At 45.6% G+C, this 17,685-nt stretch overlaps 1 protein-coding gene across 1 annotated transcript in view; it reads left to right on the top strand.

Annotated features, from left to right (window-relative positions):
• The first annotated feature begins 4,924 nt into the window (after positions 1-4,924).
• Positions 4,925-17,685, top strand: part of SLC35F3 (solute carrier family 35 member F3) — a 75,282-nt gene continuing 62,521 nt past the window's right edge. The window contains exon 1 of the mRNA XM_037392258.1: positions 4,925-5,112. Within this exon, the coding sequence (XP_037248155.1) occupies positions 5,037-5,112 (76 nt within the window). The 5' untranslated portion in view covers positions 4,925-5,036. The remainder of the gene's footprint in view (positions 5,113-17,685) is intronic.

Here is a 17,685-nt window from a genome sequence, read left to right as displayed (position 1 = left end):
AAATCTTCCCTCTTCCCTTTGCTGCCTTGTTCTGTGAATTCCAGATATGATACTGAAAGTAATTGAACTGTTTTGGAATGGGAAAGATTGGAAAGACGTCATCCTTACAGCTAGGGTAATATTGCAGAGAAAGACTGTATGTAAATTTGACAAAAACATGAATTTGTTCTGAGTGGAGGTGGTGAATGTGGGAGACGTGCAAAGAGTAGTGGTGTATGGTCACCAGACAGTGCATCTAAATGCAGATTTCAGAACAATTACAGGACAGCAAACATCACTTCCAAAATTGCTACTATTTGTGTTGGAAATGTGCGTTTGACATCTATGTTTTTTCAGTTGGGAAATAAAAACAGATCAGAAATTTATTAGACGGTGGCCAAACAAAACTAACACAGTATTCAAGTAGAACAAGCTCCTCACAAACAGACTAATAATTCTTTGTGGAGAATATTCACCAAATAACTTCAACTAAACTAGAGGAAAGGATGATCTGTTCCTGACAGATTGTGGGTGGTGTAGGTTTTGTGCCTGTATTTGACTCCTGTCAGGTGAATTCATTCTGACACGAGACGGAGCCTCTTAGGAAATGGGCTACACAAGTCCACACTCCATTTCCTTTAGGGCTGCTAAGCACAGCAGTTCTTGCCCTCAGTGGGGAGGCAAGCACTCAAATTAATAAGTGTCCTGTTAATGAGTACACTGAACATGAAAATGTCTGAACTGGAAAAATACCAACTATGCACGTTACCAACTGGGTGCATGTTTCATGTTGGTTGGATAAACTAGCTAATAGGATAAAAGTTAAAGGTTGTAGCACACGTAACTATGATAATTTAGTTTTGTCTTGAATCTGCCTTTCTATGTCAGGAAGAAATCTTTCAGAAAAGTGGTGGTGATACATGAGTTTAAAAGCAGTACGATGCTGGGTGTTAGCACACTCGTATATAGGTTTATGTGTAAAAAAGCCCAACCCAACAACTGTCATTTTTTAATCTAAAATTAAAAAAGATAATTGACTGTAATGAAACCAGTTCCATCACACTACAAATTCTACAAATTCTTCAAACTGGGCAAATCCTAACTATCTCATCATGCATTTTTAACCCAGCCTTGCCTTTTTCACATGAAGCATCCTTGTTCTTGATAGGAAATGAAAGTCTGCTTTCTCCAGTTTTCAGGCTTTGAGAGTTTCCTCTCACATTTGTAAGCTGTCTGCAGCCCAGACATCCACCAGCTTCTCCTCCGTTGCATCTAGAATACAGGAGTGTTGTCATAAAGGAAAAAACCATAAATTTGACTTGAAATTTTACCCTGAGTGCATCAGTTTTGCATTGCTTGTAGTGTAAGATGCTTACTGTAAATTAAATCAAATGTAATCCAGCAGCAAACGTGTTAAGGCTTCGGGAGGTGGGGAGGCTGCAGCATGGTACAAGTTACAGAAAGTAACAAGCCTGCTGCCAAATGCAGCTCTCGCTGTAGAGCCCTTGGAATACAGTCCTCAGGCACCCTTGTCTTCATAAAAGAAACACAACATTTTGTTATTGTGGCATGTGACTGATATTTTTATGCACGGTGTAAAATAGGGGCCTAGTGTGGATCTTTGGTGTAAGTGCATGCACCTGTAAGGGCAGGAAGAGAAGTCAGAGAGTGAGAGTTAAAATGGTCTGGGACCAGGGTCAAGCAGAGCCATACCAGACAACACCAGCCCCAACGAGCTGTACTTGGCACACACTTCGGGCAAAAGATTTCCAAAAGCCCGCAAGTGGTTGGATGTCCTATCCCCAAGTTCATCCTGGTCTTAGTTGGATACTAATTGTCCTCAGTGCCTTTGAAAGCTTCTCGGGGGTGACTGAACACTGAGGAGAGAAGGCTTGGGTGCTGTGGTCGTGCAAGCACTATCAGAGGAGGGAGGAGGAGAGGAGGTTTGAAGGCTTGGATGCCTCCTAGCTCGCTCACAGCACCAGCTGGCAGAGGTGTGCCAGTCTGCTAAGCGGTGCACTTGGGCACCTCCCTTCTAACCTTCTATCCACTATATAGTAATCACTTTGTCTTCCAGTTATTTCCTCTGATAAAACTGACTTCTGTGAAGTCTCAGCAAGACCATCTTGGCTAAAAGTGTAACGTTAGATAGGAGCTTGTCTAATGCCCTGCTATAATGAAGAAATGGTGGGGTTTAGCTTCTCTTGTCTTCTTCTTAGTTGAATACATTTGGAAACAAGAATCTGATTCTATGCAAATATCAGATCTAATTTTCCAATGCTGGCTGGTGTCTGAGGATCCTGGAACAAAAAGGTGGCTCTCGGTAAAGGAAGATTCTTCTTGGTCAACAGGTAACATGGAAGAAAGTTTTTGGAGTTTTGTATAAGTCATGTATAAATTGGCAAGCAGAAGTCCAGCCAGTCACAGGAGATAGCTGCTGCCATACAAGTCTTTGACGTTTGGAGTTCCAGAGTTAAATAAAACATTGCAAGCCTGAAACATGCTAACAACTCTGCAAAACCTGCAATATTAAATGTATGCCACAAAAAACCCAAACCAAAACAACAACTAAAGCAAGTCTTGTTTTCAATGTGATTCTTTAGGTGAGCAGCACCATCGTCCAAATAAAATAATGTTCTTACTGTGTCTTTCCTTTTAAAAATCAGAGAGCACAAACCTTGCAGAAAGGAGAGAGTATAAGTGCCCAGTAACAAAGACTTTTTAATAAATACCTTTTTAATTCTCATGGATGTCCCATTGATTACAAGATATAGCCAGCAGAGAAGTCTGGTTGTCCTGCCTTGCACAACCATTCACCTCTAGGAAAAGCAGGTGAAATTTGGATGTAAAATGCCGATTTAGTAGTTTCCTGCTTACATAGCAGAGGCTCAGATGATCCTGGAAGGATCAGAAGGATCTTCTGCTGAGAGCAGAAGCTAGCCAGGGTTATCTGGGTTCTGGTGGTACTGATCATCTGACAGAATTGCTTAAACTCTGTGGCTCGATTTTATCCACCAGTGAGCCTGATGTTTCTTCACAGAGGCAGCGTAATATGAATTAATATTTTATAATGTGCTTTGAAATCCTCAGATAAAAGGTATAGCAACATTTTAAAATATTTCATGGACACAACCATGTGAGGTGAAATCTGCCCCTTTTTATGTAACTTCTTTCAAAAATCAGGAACTAATTGGATTCTGAGATGAAGCAGTGAAACAAGATGGAGCCCCAGTTCCCAACATGCCTATGATCTGTAACATCACAAAAACCTGAATGGATCCAGTAATTCTGCTAAGAAGGCCTGGAAATAACCATGAAAGCCAGGGGTAGTTTTTTTTCATTTGACCAAGCTGAGCTTTTGTGGTCTTAGCACTGAGCACATGAATATACTCTCCAGAAGGATCAGTTTGAAAGGGGCCCGATGATTTTTTTAATTTTTTTTTTACAAAGCTCATCCCGAAGGCTGACACAGAAGAGGCATAGGAAATACAAGCCACCCCTGAGCTTCATCAGACTGCAGATCAGCAGATGAGACCTGTGCAAATGAACAGTGCGAGTCTGACCCACCAAGGCAGCTCGCTTCTTAAATACACAGAGCTGTCCAGCGGGCGGGCACAAGTAGGGTGGTTTTTTCCCACCATTTGCTGAACAGTCTGTCGAGGCTGCTTTTCAATAGCTGCTATTTATATAATTAACAAATACTTTGGAATGTTTGTGGAGTATTGATGGCTGCCCGGTCTGGTTTGCAAAGTACACTCATTTTAATTTGACCAAATCTTAGGAAACGTTGAGTATTTGCGTCTTTGCTGACGCATCTTGTATTGGAACCTGTTAAAAGTGCTAAGTATTTTCGTACCTACAGAAGAAATCACCAGGAGTAAAGGGTGCTGGGCTCACCGTGCTCGGCATCTTGTGGAATCTGGTTCATTGCTTCCAGTGATATAATCTTTTCTACATGTTTCATATTGATTCACTGGGTTGTCTTCTCTCCCAGATCCACTTGCATTGTCTTGTTAATTAATACCAGTTCGACTTTTTCATAGAAAAGTAAATCTACCGCACATTGTTGGTGTGTCATGACTGGGGGTCTTAAAATCGTTACTGAAAAAAAGCCACCATAAAAAGTTGCTACGTACGAGCAGCATCCCATTGTGAAAGACATTTTATTTAACTTGTGTGTAGGTGTGGAGGTATTTTGTTTCGTGCCTCAAAAAGAAGTTGGCAAGCTGTGTTAAGAAAGCTGTCGAGTATGCTACTGAAAGTATTGGAATATTATTGATAAATCGATGGTGCATCCTCATCTTGACTGCTGTGTCTAATTTTGGTCTCCCTCTTAGAAAGGACACAGCAGGAACAGAAAGGCTGGGGAAAGGATGGGGAAAATTATTAAAGGCAGGGATGAAAACCGATCCAGGATGGTGACTGGACTTGAAGGAAAATGAAGGAGAGGTAGAATACGGGCAAAAAAAACATTGGTGTGGAGAGTGTAAATTACCCTTTCCCGTAAGACAGTAAGAAGGGAGCTAAGCAGGGCATGGGCAGCCGGGAGCCCGTTCCGTGCGGTGCAGCAGCCCAGCGGCAGCAGAAGCCGGCGGGGCCGGGAGCCCGGCTGGCTCCGGGAGGCGCAGGCACAGCGGCGGCAGCGGAGCGGAGCGGAGCGGTGGCCGCAGCCGCATTAGGGGCCGGGTTCCTGCGTGCCTGCCGGAGCGGTGCCCGGGAAGGCGCCCCGGCCCCGCAGCGGGCACAGCCGCCCGGGGGAACTCCGCAGCGCCCCTCACCGCGGAGCCCGGGCGCCACCCCCCACCTCGACCCGGAGGGCGGCCCCGGGAGCCCGGGGGGCGGGCGGGGGGGGCCGTGCCGGTGACGTCGGGTTTGCAGCAGCCCCGAGCAGCAGCGGGCGGGCGGGCGGGCGAGCCCCAGCCCCCGCCGCCGCCCGGTGCTGCGGCAGAGGGCGGCGGGCCGGGAGCCGTACCGGGGGGCGCCGCCGAGGAGGGCTCCGGCGGCGCCAGGATGTAGGCGCGGGGCGGCGGGGAGCTGCCGCCGGCGACGGGCTCGCCATGAAGAAGCACTCGGCTAGGGTGGCCCCTCTCAGCGCCTGCAACAGCCCCGTCCTCACCCTCACCAAAGTGGAAGGTAAACGCCGACGCTAGGAGCGGGACGAGGGTACCGTCACGGGGGTATCCCGGGGAGACCGGGTACCGCGATGGGGGATGCTCCGGGGAGGCTGAGTACCGGGAACGGGAATGCTCCGGGGAGGCTGATGAGTACCGCGAACGGGGATGCTCCGGGGAAGCTGGGTACCGCGAACGGGGATGCTCCGGGGAGGCTGAGTACCGGGAACGGGGATGCTCCGGGGAGGCTGATGAGTACCGCGAAAGGGGATGCTCCGGGGAAGCTGGGTACCGCGAACGGGGATGCGCCAGGGAGGCTGAGTACCCCGAGCCGGGATGCGCCGGGGAGGCTGAGTACCGCGAACGGGGATGCTCCGGAGAAGCTGGGTACCTCGAACGGGGATGCGCCGGGGAGGCTGGGTGCGGTGCCGGAGCGATACCCGGCGGCGGGGAAGCCGCACGACCCCGCCGCCCGCCCATGGGTCACACAGGTCCCTAGCCGCCTGGCATCGCCAGCGCCCACCGCAGTCCCCTGCCCTGCTCTGCTCCAGCTCTGTCCCCCCCCACACTCCAAAGGCAGCGCTCCTCTCCAGAAGCTCCCCTCGGGGCCTGGGAGCAGCCCCCAAGCCCCTGGGCAAGTACCTGCCAGGTGGGACCCTTGGCAAGAGGGAGGGAGGTGCTGGCCAGATTTGACTCCTGATGGAAGGAACACAGCCCCACATCCCAACCATCTGTTCTCACCTCTAGTTGCCAATCCAGCTACATGGTAGTACTGGGGTTGGGGCTCTGTGGCCAGGAGGGACAACAGCAGGAGCTCAACAGCAGTGGGGGGATTAGCAGACCTTCAGGGACCACGGGGACCTTTGGAGACTTTATGGGATCATGGCTGGGGACCTTGAAAAGGGCAGTGCTGTGCTCAGGAGGGTTTCCCAGAGAGCTCTTAAGTTTGGGGCATAGCTGGTGGGGAGGTCTGGGGTGAGGAGTTGTGTCCTTGGGTAGAAACCTGTAGGCCATGTCCTAGAGAGGCAGAGCAGGTGAGATGGAGGGGGTGATGCGGAAGCAGGAGGAACAGAAAGAGAAAGAGGGTGCAGGTCAGGAAGAAGAGTCCATCTGAGGGGTGGATATGGAGCTCAGTTCCTGAGAGGAGGGTGAAGAGAAAGCCACTGGTTTGGGGAATCCACTAGGTGATGTGGTAGTTGGTTGAGATAAGAACAACTCAAAAAAGGGAATCATTGAACAGTAAGGTAAAATATGTATGTGAGACGGCATAGAAAGCTCATGAAGAAGAACAAAAGTAACATTGAAAAACTGAGGAATGAAGAAGGGAAAAGAAAAAATGGTAGCAATAGCTCTGTGGAGGAGAAAGTGAGAAAATGCAGAAATGCCCCAGAGGGGGGAAAGGAACTAAAATCAGCAAGTAAAGTGGAAAATCAGGAGTACGTGAAGGTTGTTATTTCAGTTCCTGGAAAATACAACTGTTGCATTCCCCCAATATAAAAACCACCTGCTGTGGAACTAGGAAAAGGGATCTCCGTTTTCTGACCGGAACAAAAGCAGGACTGATCATCATACACTATAATTAGAATAAAAAACAGCCCTTGGAGTTAGCCCCATGCACAGCAGAATGTTTCTCTCAAGGTTTGCATTGGAGGCTCCTCTGGGCAGGGAGCATGTCTCGCCTTTTTTTTTTTTTTTTTTTTTTTTTTTTTTTTTTTTTTTTTTTTTTTTTTTTGGTGCACTGCACATGCTTTATGAATCATAAATAATAATAACCCATCAGGTTCCAGCTTTGAAATGTGGGTCATCTCATTCCCCTGCTACCAGTTCAAATACAGTTTATTACCTACCTTATATAGAAACAGAGGCAGTACAATCTTTCCCTGTGCTGTAAAATTGGATCCTTTCAAGCATTTCCATGTCTGCTCTGCATACCAGCTCTCAGATACCCTTGCCACCCACAAGGGACTTTGTTGGCCTAGTTGGACTTTTTGTTCTTTACTTCAGGTTCTTTTTTCCTCTATCATCAGTATCAAAATCTAAATTGCTTTGATGGTGTATGATAGGACCCAGAGGTTGTACAGATGCAGGTAAGAGTTTCCTTTGCTGTTTGCTTCCTTTTAATGAAACAGACTGAGAGCTTTTTTTTCCAAATGAATTCATAACATTTCCTTTCAGACTAATATTGACTAATTTTGCCAGCTGGTGCTCAGAGCCATATGAAAATGCCAAGATGTAGTTATAGACAAAAATAAAGTGAGGCAGTGGGCATACTGTGGACTGCTTGCTTCCCTTGGTCCAGCTGCCGCATCTCTGGCAAAGATTTGCCTTCTTAAAGTTCTCTGGTAGCCCAAGTCCCTTGCAAATCTGCAAGAGCAAGACGGCAAAAACTTTCCTCCACTTTGTAGTTATGATTATTTTCTCCCCTATCAACCACCACCAAAGCATTTCAAGGATCTTTGGCAGAACCACTAGGAATACGTTTCACTCTAGGATAGTTAGCCAAGAGGAGCCTTTCATTGATACGCATTGCTGTAAAGCCTTCCAGCATTCCCTCTGTTTTCCTGCCAGTGCAGTAGTCTCTTTGCTTTAAAAGGGAGATAAGGACTTTGTGCACCTTCAGAAGCGTGACTACCATTTCGAATTATTTCAGAGATTGAATCATCAGTATGCTCTGAGCTTGCTGTACCAGCACTTTTCAAGACAACTATATCTACATGCATTACTCAGGCAGGCAGTAACCGTGTCATGTGTTTTCTGTGCCTGGTACCACTGCACACACTTCATACTTTGAGAAATGGAGGCTTGGTGCATGATTTGTGCTTGTTCATCTTTCTGTTGTTTTTCCCACCAGTTTGATCCATACCCCAGTGACCATTCCTCTCAGACCAGCCAGCTGACTGGTTTCACCCAATTTGTACATGAAAGCACAGTGTACTTTGAGGACTGACTTCCCTTCCTTGATCCCATCCCTGCTTTGCATCTTGGGATCTTCCAGAGATAGGTATATCAGCTTTCGCGAGGAGCTGCAGGACAGTCACCTTGCCAGAGAAAACCCATCATCCACTTAATTAGGCCCTACTTAGAGCTACTTATTCCCAGGCTTCCAGCACCAAGGAAATGGTACTGCAGCCTCCCCGTATAGCACGTTCCCTCTGCACTGTTCTGTCGGGAAGAGTGACTGGTGATATTCAAAGTTGCTTATAAGGCAAATGATACCTCTCTTCTTTCAATTATTGCACATAAATGTCTAAACTGAGTTGCTGTGGAACCGGATTCTGCCACATGCTCAGCTGGAGTAACCTTGTCTGCATCACTGGAGTTGTAGGGAATTTGTACAAGTACAAATAAGAAGTGGATGTGGCCTTTAATGTATTTGCATGCCTGCAAGGAATTCATCACAGGCTTATCAACACTGTAATCACTTTAATAATAAACCTTTTTCACTTCTTTAGCAAGAACAAACTGAAGATCCCAAGCACAGCAAAAACTTTCATGAGTGGCAGTCGGCTTCCTTAAGAGCTGCGATTCTTATTATCCTCATTTTGCAGATGGAGCAGCCGAGAAACTGCAGAATGAAGCAACTTGTCTAAAAACAAGCAGCACATTTTTTCACAGAGGAGGCAAGAAAAGAACTACAGTAGATAGGAACAGACCCCCAAACATCCCACACATGTTTTGTGGCTGTGGGAGGGCACTGCCATGAGTGGGTGCAGTAGGGGTGGGAGAGGACTTCTTTTACTGAAATCAGTCACTTCAGGTTCCTACTAAAACTTTCCTCTGGAGAAATAAGCTCAAATGCTGCATAACTGGATAAATACTGTTTAACTATTAGCAGTGTTCTGCTGGTGGCATCTAAAGGATCTGGTAGCCAGGTGATGCTTGTTTGTGCTTGGACTGAGCACTAGCGCAGACCCTGTGAAAATCTCACCCAGGAGTTAGTTTTTTTATGTGAGAGCTGCACATTCTAGAAATAGTAGTGCTCGCCCATTCTAGGACACAGGAGCAGCTGGAGAGCAGGAGCAGCTGGGGGTTCGGTGGCTTGGCCAGGGTTGGTTTGTGTGCGCTTCCCTGCTGAAGCAGCCTTTGCAAGGAAGGTGTGCTGGCTTCTGCGCGGAGTAGTTAACTTGCAAAATGTTCACTTTTGTTCAGGCTGTCTTTCTACACAGAAGACAGTCTTCAATGTGAACGTTCACAATCAGGACAGAGACCATCAAAACCACCTTGTGCTTGCTGCGTGGTAGCAGCTTTCACTTGGTCCCGACCAGAGCTGGGATGGAGTGAATGATCTGGGGGTGAAGGTAATCGTAACAGGTTTGTGTGCAGCTACAGGCATGAATGGGGGTGTAAACATGCTGTGTGTCTGCTTTTCCACAGTACCTTGCCAGCATGTGCTCTGTTATTACAGGGTAAAGTCAATGTGACTTACTCCCCTGATGGAAAAGCGATGCTGTCTTCCATGTTTATTGTGAGTACTGAGTGTTAAGTGCACACAGGCAGTAATTACACTCTGGCTTTGCCCCAGGACAACTTTTGCCCAATTTTCCTGTTATTTGCAGTGTTTTCAGTTAACACAACAGCATATTTGAGCAGATATCCAAGATCTTGTTCCAAAGACGTGAGGAGTTTCTTGTTGCATAACACCTGGCTCCCTTCCCAAATGGTACCATGCTTTCTTAGGCTTTAAACAGCCTCAGAATGAGCTGCTCTTAGCTATGCTAGGCTTATTCACTGGGGATTCCCGCCAGCTTGTCTTTGATCGTGTCCCACCGGTTATTTCGTATACCATCTCGCCTGTGCAGACTCATAAGCTATAAGTTTGGAGGTGACTCATTACTTCTGCACTGTATGTCTCCTCTCCAAATCATACAAAAATAAAATGAGACCATTTTGATGTTACTAAACTAATGCCAGAGCAGGAGCTTTAATGCATCATGAAGCAGAAAAATAAGCTATTAAATATATATCCAAGCTTCCTTACTTCAGTGGTTAAAATGAGCCGGTATGTACAGACTATGGACAAACCATAGTTTCTTTTACAGTGACAGAACCTGAGAATAACAGCAACCATTGGATCATCTTCTCAGACCTTCCGTATATCACAGAAAATTATATTTCACCCACTTATCCCTAAATGGAGCAAGGTGCATTTACTAGTCATCCTGAATCAGGTTAGGCATTTGCTCTCAAAAAATAAGTAGATTGCTAACCCACCTATTTAATTACAGATTTCTTGCATGAGCAGTTGAAACAAGAACTAGTAAAAAAGAAATATTAAGTCACCAGAATGCGTCATACGTTGTCTCCTATTTTCATTTTATAATTCTTGTAAAAGAAAATTTGTTCCTCTTTCCTAATGGCTGACAATTGTAAACAGTGGGATTTGTAGCACAGAAGCAGTTCAGTATAAGAGCCAGAGTTCAGAAAAGACCAGCAGTTCAACATGAAGGTCTATGATAGTTCAACAGGTGTTCCCCAGCAATTTCCCAGTTATAAGCCTCATGTATAGCGTTATTTATGTTATAGCTTTCCTAGCACATCATACTCAGCACATTCACTTATATAGTAAGCAGCTCCCTCTACTTTGCTAGAGCACCATCACCAACCTTTAGTCCACAGCCCAGTTAATCTTTGTTAATTATAAACCATGAGATGCCTCTGCAGACCTGGATAGCATCCTGCGGAAGCAGGAATTTGGCCAATAAAAGGGTAGGTTTACTTAGTAATCTTCACTGGGTTTTGCTGACAGCCACTGCAGCGTAAGATCAAAGGCAACAGGAAACAAGGTGTTTTTAGCCGTGCGGAGATGGCTTGCTTTTAGGCAGAGCTGCCCACCAAATGTGTAGGCACCATGTATTAAAGAAGCCAGGTGCCGCCTCAGATGTTAACTGCACAGTTCCAGGAACATGGATCCACTCTGTAATAGTATAATTATTACCATTATTAGCCCTGCATAATGCAGGGGTGCCTAGCGTGGAAAATCTGTGAGTCCTACTCAAGACATGAATTTTGCCCTGCGATCTAGCATCCTTTGGTTATACAAAAGTTAGATCTTGACTCTTCTTGAAACAATAAGTATACCTTTTGCTCAGTATCACTATTTCTGACCCCAAACCTCCTCAAGTGAAATAAAATAAACAAAAAACCCCATGGGTCCCATAAGCCTTGTAATTCAGTCATGGAGAATACAGAAGTGAGAAAGTATGATCTAGAAATGCCTTTTCCACAATCACCTCAAATTCCCTACGGGAAGTCTCAGCAAGGGTAGTATTGTATTTATGGCTGAAAAAAGGCATGAGTCTGTCTTCTGCAGCTGATCAAAACAAGTGAGGAATAGCGGGTTGCCAAAAGCCTTTCTCACTGAAAAGAGGAAGAGCATGTATCAGACAGAAAATAGAAACTAGAATTTTTGCATGTAATGTATTTTTGTTCATTTATACCCAGTGCCTGGGTGCCAACATGGATCTAGCCAAAGCTTTGTTATCAAAGGAGACCCAGCTTTTGCTGACCTTGCCAATGAGAGGTGAGGAGGCATCCTCTTCTTTCTTCTGGTAGATCCTTGAGCAGCAAATCATGTGGGAACTTCTCTGGATATATGTGCATTGCTCCAGCCACTGTGAGCACACTCAAGCCCATGTCAAGTCCACGCTAATATCTTGGTATTGATTGACAGAGAACAGATGCTCTAACCATCTTGTTCTAAACTTAGAACCTAAAAAAAGTATTGTATTTGAGGTTCAATAGCAGGTCAACCCTTTAGCTTCTAAGAGAACTATCAATTGGAGTTAGAATTCAGTATGCAAGAAACCAGTGGGCTATAGCAGAGTCTTCTGTCTAAAACTCTTTACTTGCAAACCAAGTAACTCCGAATTTTGGAAAGCTCTCTAAGGGAGAAAGAACATCGTCTTGTTTTTGATAAAACGCAGCCAGCATAGCCTCCACAGTTAGCATGAACTCACCTCTTAATACAAATGCATGTATATATGTACTGATATAAATGTGCTATTTATATTCGTATGAGTAGTTGAAGTCCCTTGGAAATAAAACTGTTACTCAAGAAAGACACGTGGCACTCAAATGCCTTGCTAATTAATACAGTAGTTCCCTGCAGAGAATCCAGTCTTGTTCTTTCACCAGAACAGACACTCATCTCTCAAATCTTTGTTCAGGGTGAAATTTGCACACACTCTGATCAAAATTTGCCCAGAATACAGTTTTTGTCATAGCTTATTTTTGTTCTAATGGAAGTTCTGCTTCCACAGAGATGTATTCAAAGTAAATGACAAAACTCCCAGTGACCTCGCCAGGTAACTCACTGTAAGCTTTGGTCCAATTTTTATTCAAGAAGGGAATGCAGAGCACTAAAAACAAAAGTATGTTTTTCCATACTATCAAGAATGTGTATCTCGCTAGTCAGAATTATTCTTTACATGCTTTTATGGTTGTTACTTTCCAGTACCACAATGCTGATACAGTATAAGCACCCAGTATCTTCCAATTTTCACTCTGGACTGCAGTCATGCATTCTGATTAATAATAAAAAGGACAGTATTTAGGAGAACACCCCACCCCACAAAATTCAAAGTAGAATATCATATTTTAATGAGGCCCATTCAAATGCAGCACTTTTAATAGAATTTCTAAGCAGTCACCTCTGAAGATGCCTGGGAGGAATGCAGAGAAATTGTCCAAGCAGCCAGGGACAGGTTAGGAAAGCTAAAGCCCTGATAGAATGAAATCTGGCCGGAGACATCAAGGGGCAACAAGAAAAGGTTCTATAGGTACGCTGGTGATAAAAGGAAGACTAAGGAAAATGTAAGCCATCTCTGGAAGGAAACATACCCGGTTACCTGGTTACCCAGGACATGGAGAATGCTGAGGGTACTCAGTGAATTTTTCACTTCAGTCTTCACCAGCAAGTGCTCCAGCCACATCGCCCAAGTTGCAGAAGGCAAAGTCAGGGACTGAGAATGAAGAACCACCCACTGCAGGAGAAGATCAGGTCTGAGACCATCTAAGGAACCTGAAGGTGCACAAGTTCATGGGACCTGATGAAATGCATCTGCAGGTCCTGAGGGAAGTGGCGGATGAAGTGGCTAAGCCACTATCCGTCATACTTGAGAAGTCATGGAAGTCTGGAAAAGGGGAAATGTAGCCCCCATTTTTAGAAAGGGAAGAAAGGAAGACCCAGGAAACTACAAGCTGGTGAGTCTCATCTCTGTGCCCAGCAAGATCATGGAGCGGATCCTCCTAGGAACTATGCTAAGGCACATGGAAAATAAGGACATGATTGGTGACAGCCAACATGGCTTCACTAAGGGAAAATAGTGCCAGACGAATGCGGTGGCCTTCTACGACAGGGATACGGCATTGGTGGATGAGGGAAGAGCAAATGAGTTAATCTACCTGGACTTGTGCAAAGCATTTGATACTGTCCCACACAACATCCTTGTCTCTAAAATGGAGAGACATGGATACGATGGATGGACCACTTTGTGGATAATGAATCAGATGGATGGTTGCATTCAAAGAGTTGCAGTCAACAGCTTGATGACCAAGTGGAGACCAGTGACAAGTGGCATTCCTCAGCAGTCTGTACTGGGACCAGCACTGTTTAATATCTTTGTTGGCAACATAGACACTGAGATTGAGCACAACCTCAGCAAGTCTGCTGATGACACCAAGCTATGTGGTGTGATCAACACGCTGGAGGGAAGGGATGCCATCCAGAGGTACCCTGACAGGCTTGAGAGGTGGGCCTGTGCAAACCTCATTAAGTTCAACAAGGCCAGGTACAAAGTCCTGCATGTGGGTCGGGGCAATCCCGAGCACAAATACAGGCTGGGCAGAGAATGGTTTGAGAGCAGCCCTGGGGAGAAAGGCTTGGGGGTGCTGGTTGATCCGAAGCTCAACACGGCCCAGCAAGGTGTGCCTGCAGCCCAGAAAGCTGACCGTGTGCTGGGCTGCATCCAAAGATGCGTGGCCGGCAGGTCGAGGGAGGTGATTCTCCCCCTCTGCTCCGCTCTCATGGGACCCCACCTGGAGCACTGCATCCAGCTCTGGGGACCCCAGCATGAGAAGGACATGGACCTGCTGGAGCGGGTCCAGAGGAGGGCCACGAAGATGATCAGAGGGCTGGAATGCCTCTCCGATGAAGGCAGGCTGAGAGACTTGGGGTTGTTCAGCCTGGAGTAGAGAAGGCTCTGGGGAGACCTTATAGCAGCCTTCCAGTACCTAAAAAGGCCCTTCAAGAAAGCTGGAGAGGAACTTTTTACAGGGACATGTAGAGATAGGACAAGGAGTAATGGCTTTAAACCGAAAGAGGATACATTTAGATTAAATATTAAGGAGAAAATCTTCACTGTGAGGGTGTTGAGGCATGGAAACAGGTTGCCCAGAGGAACTGTGGATGCCCCATCCCTGGCAGTGTCCAAGGCCAGGCTGGACGGGGCTTTGAGCAACCTGCTCTAGTGGAAGGTGTCCCTGCCCATGTCAGGGGGATTGGAACTAGATGATCTTCGTGGTCCCTTCTAACCCAAACCGTTCTATGATTCTATAATTCTATCAATTAAATGGATTGAAGTCCAAATTGCTACAGTATGGAGCTGATAATTTTTCAGCTCTCTCTGTATCACTAGCAAGAATTGGAATATATATTTTGTGGGAAGCTTTCCTGGAGTATTTGACAGAGGAAGAAAGGCATATGTATGCTGAGGATGAGAATTCAGCATACTTCAGCAAATACATGCAGATTATTTAATTCTAACTCTTAACAGAGGATAAAAAAAGGAATTAACATATGATAACCATTAGTGATAGAAAACACTGTATCTGTGAATAATACTTTAGGATTTGGGAGTACCAGTTACAAGAAACTTGTGCCTATTTGGTACAAGTTAAGATATATGGATAACCTGGTGGTGTCAGCGATATGGGACAGATTTCCACAGCCAAGAGAAGGAGAATCATCTTGATTGTGATAGTGAGCCAGCAGACCTGGTTCCTGCCCTGCTGAAATTAAGGTCAGATGAACAGACAAGTTTGAATGTCCTGCATAGATTATCGTAACACTGTACTTTGTATAATTAGTTAATTTATATTATGAGTTCCAATAGCAAAAGCGGGTCTGAACTCAGAATGCATTTGTCTTGCTTTGAATCTGTGTTCATGCAGTTTTCCCCATTTCCAGATACCTACATCCCTTACTCTGTAGGCTCAAGCCAATTCAGACCTTCTGACCTAATAGGTTAATACCCTGATTTTGTTCTTTAAAATAGCCTCTACTGTGGATTTTAAAACTGTCTGCTGTATTGATTCATTCTTAATTTAGCCATTCCTTTCCATGTTCGAATTAAGTAACATTATTTTTATCTGTTACTGTAAAAGCAAAGTATTTAAAGAAAGTGCTTTAAACTTTTACAGTTTCACGAATAGCATCTAAAAATCCATATGTGCAATGCCATTTTGACCAAATATTCTTATTTAAAAACTGATTTAATAAAGGTTTATGGGGTTTTGTCATTTTTCCATTACGATACATTAATTGGTATTCATTAAAAACTATAATACTGATCTGTTAGACCTTCAGCACCGTCCATGTTTGGAAAGTTGGGGAAATGCGTGCAAACCCAAAGTCGTTGCAACACCAAGTGGTGCAGTCCCATCTGCCAGCCACCCGTGGGGACTCACAGCTTCCCTGTGGGAGCCCAAGAGCAATTTCCCTCTGTGACTACATGCACAGCTGCCATATGGGGCCTGACCAAAGGTCTGTCTGGTCCTGTCTCCAGCTTGGTGGAATTGGTCAGGAAGATAAATTTTCTAGCCTGAGATGCATCTCTCACAGTGTGGGTGTGCTGACAGCTGCAGTTCCCCAGATGCAGGAAAAAAAAACAAAACATTTTTCTCTGTTTTCTGCTTTGTTCCTAGTAATTTTTAGCAGTTATTTTGCTTTTTTGGCTGCTCCTGAACACTGAGTTGCCCTTTTTGTGGAGCAGCCTGTGAAAGGCTCAGGATCCCTGGTGGCAAGAGCCAGAGCCCATCACTGAGCATGCAGCATGTGGGTTGCTTACTGCCACCTGCACCTCTTTATTGGCCCAGCTCTCCATCTGCCGAGTTGTGACCCAGTCATGTAGCCTGTTATCCCTCACAGCTGGCTCTCACCCTAACTTCATGTCATTAGGAAACTTTGCCACCTCGTGGCTCGCCCTCTTGGTCAGGTTACTTATGGTTATGGTGAAGAGCACAGGTCCCACAGCAGACCTCTGCAGAGCTTCAGCTGCTTTCCCCATTGCTGGATGCACTCCTCACTGGTTTCCTGTCTTGTACTGAGCCTGTTACCCATTCCAGCACCTTCCCTGGCTGCTTGTTTTCTGTAAGGCCCTCTGGAGTGGGATTTTGTCGGAAGCCCCTTAAAAACCTAGAACGGGAAGCTGCATCTCCTTTATCAGTGTGCCTGTTGACTCCCACCGGAGGACACTGGTGAGGCTGCAAGATGAATCATGTAGCTTGCTGGGTACTAACGCTGAGCAGAGACGTGTGCTTTATGCTGTGCTAAGATGCCTGTTCCTCACTGTTGTTCACTCTTCCTAGCACTTACCACTCTGTTTCACAGCTGAGTTGGCAGCTAAGTGGCTGAACCCTTTCCTTCAAAAAGTGGAGGTGGTGTGCATGCTCCTCTTCAGTAGCTCAGTGTGTAGAGCAGCCTTCCACCCCCTGTGCTAGAAGGAGCAGGGATCCCATCTGCCCAGGAGGGTGCCCTAATCCACAGGTCCTCCAAGGCCAGGCGAACCTAGACAGCAGCAAAGTCGATCGGCTCAAGCTATCCTAATTTATTGGGAAAAGCATGAAAATCCTTATTTATTGGGAAAAGCATGAAATAAAGAGGCCATTTTCCCAGAGGAGAAAAAGAGAGACTCTAGGCCTTGTTCCAATACTGCTTCAAATACAGAATGGAAGTATTTCTTGGAGATGACTCTTAAAATGAGAGATGGAAACTCTCAGGTGTCTGAATCCTGAGAGTCTGGGCGTAAGGGAGGCACAAACCTGCTTAGGAGTCATTGTGCTCAGGCATGCTCAGGAACAGATTCTTTGGCATCTGAGGAGCTCTATTGGGATCGGGAAGAGGATACAGCTGGTGCAAGCAGTTTTGGCAAAGCTAAAGCTAATTCAGGGAAGGAGGGAATGTTCCTTGATGCAGGAGTTGGGCTGTGTGTATTCTCATTACTGATCTGTGCAGCAGAGATGCAGGCCTTGGGAAAGGTTGTTAACATGGAGATTACTGGCTTCTGAAATGAGATATTAACAGTTCCTTGAAACCAGCTATCAGGATAACCTGTGCAAGGAGAGGTCATCATTGATAATGGCATGAGAAAGCTGCACAAGCTACTAGGTACCTGCCAGGCGACAGATGAGTCCATAAGACCTCACTCTTTAACCTGACTGCTGTGAAGAAAATACCTGGGCAATGTATCTGAATAAATATCAACATTTCAGATTTAGACAACCACAGTGGCAATTAGAGATGTATATCACTTTATGGATTTGGCAGTTCATCTTCTCTTCACAGGATGATGCCTCAGGTGTTTTTTAACAGCTGAGC

This window comes from Falco rusticolus, chromosome 6 (assembly GCF_015220075.1).
Source record: "Falco rusticolus isolate bFalRus1 chromosome 6, bFalRus1.pri, whole genome shotgun sequence".
Taxonomy (NCBI): domain Eukaryota; kingdom Metazoa; phylum Chordata; class Aves; order Falconiformes; family Falconidae; genus Falco; species Falco rusticolus.
The sequence above is the reverse complement of the archived record's forward strand: the minus strand, read 5'-3'. Positions and strand labels throughout refer to the sequence as shown.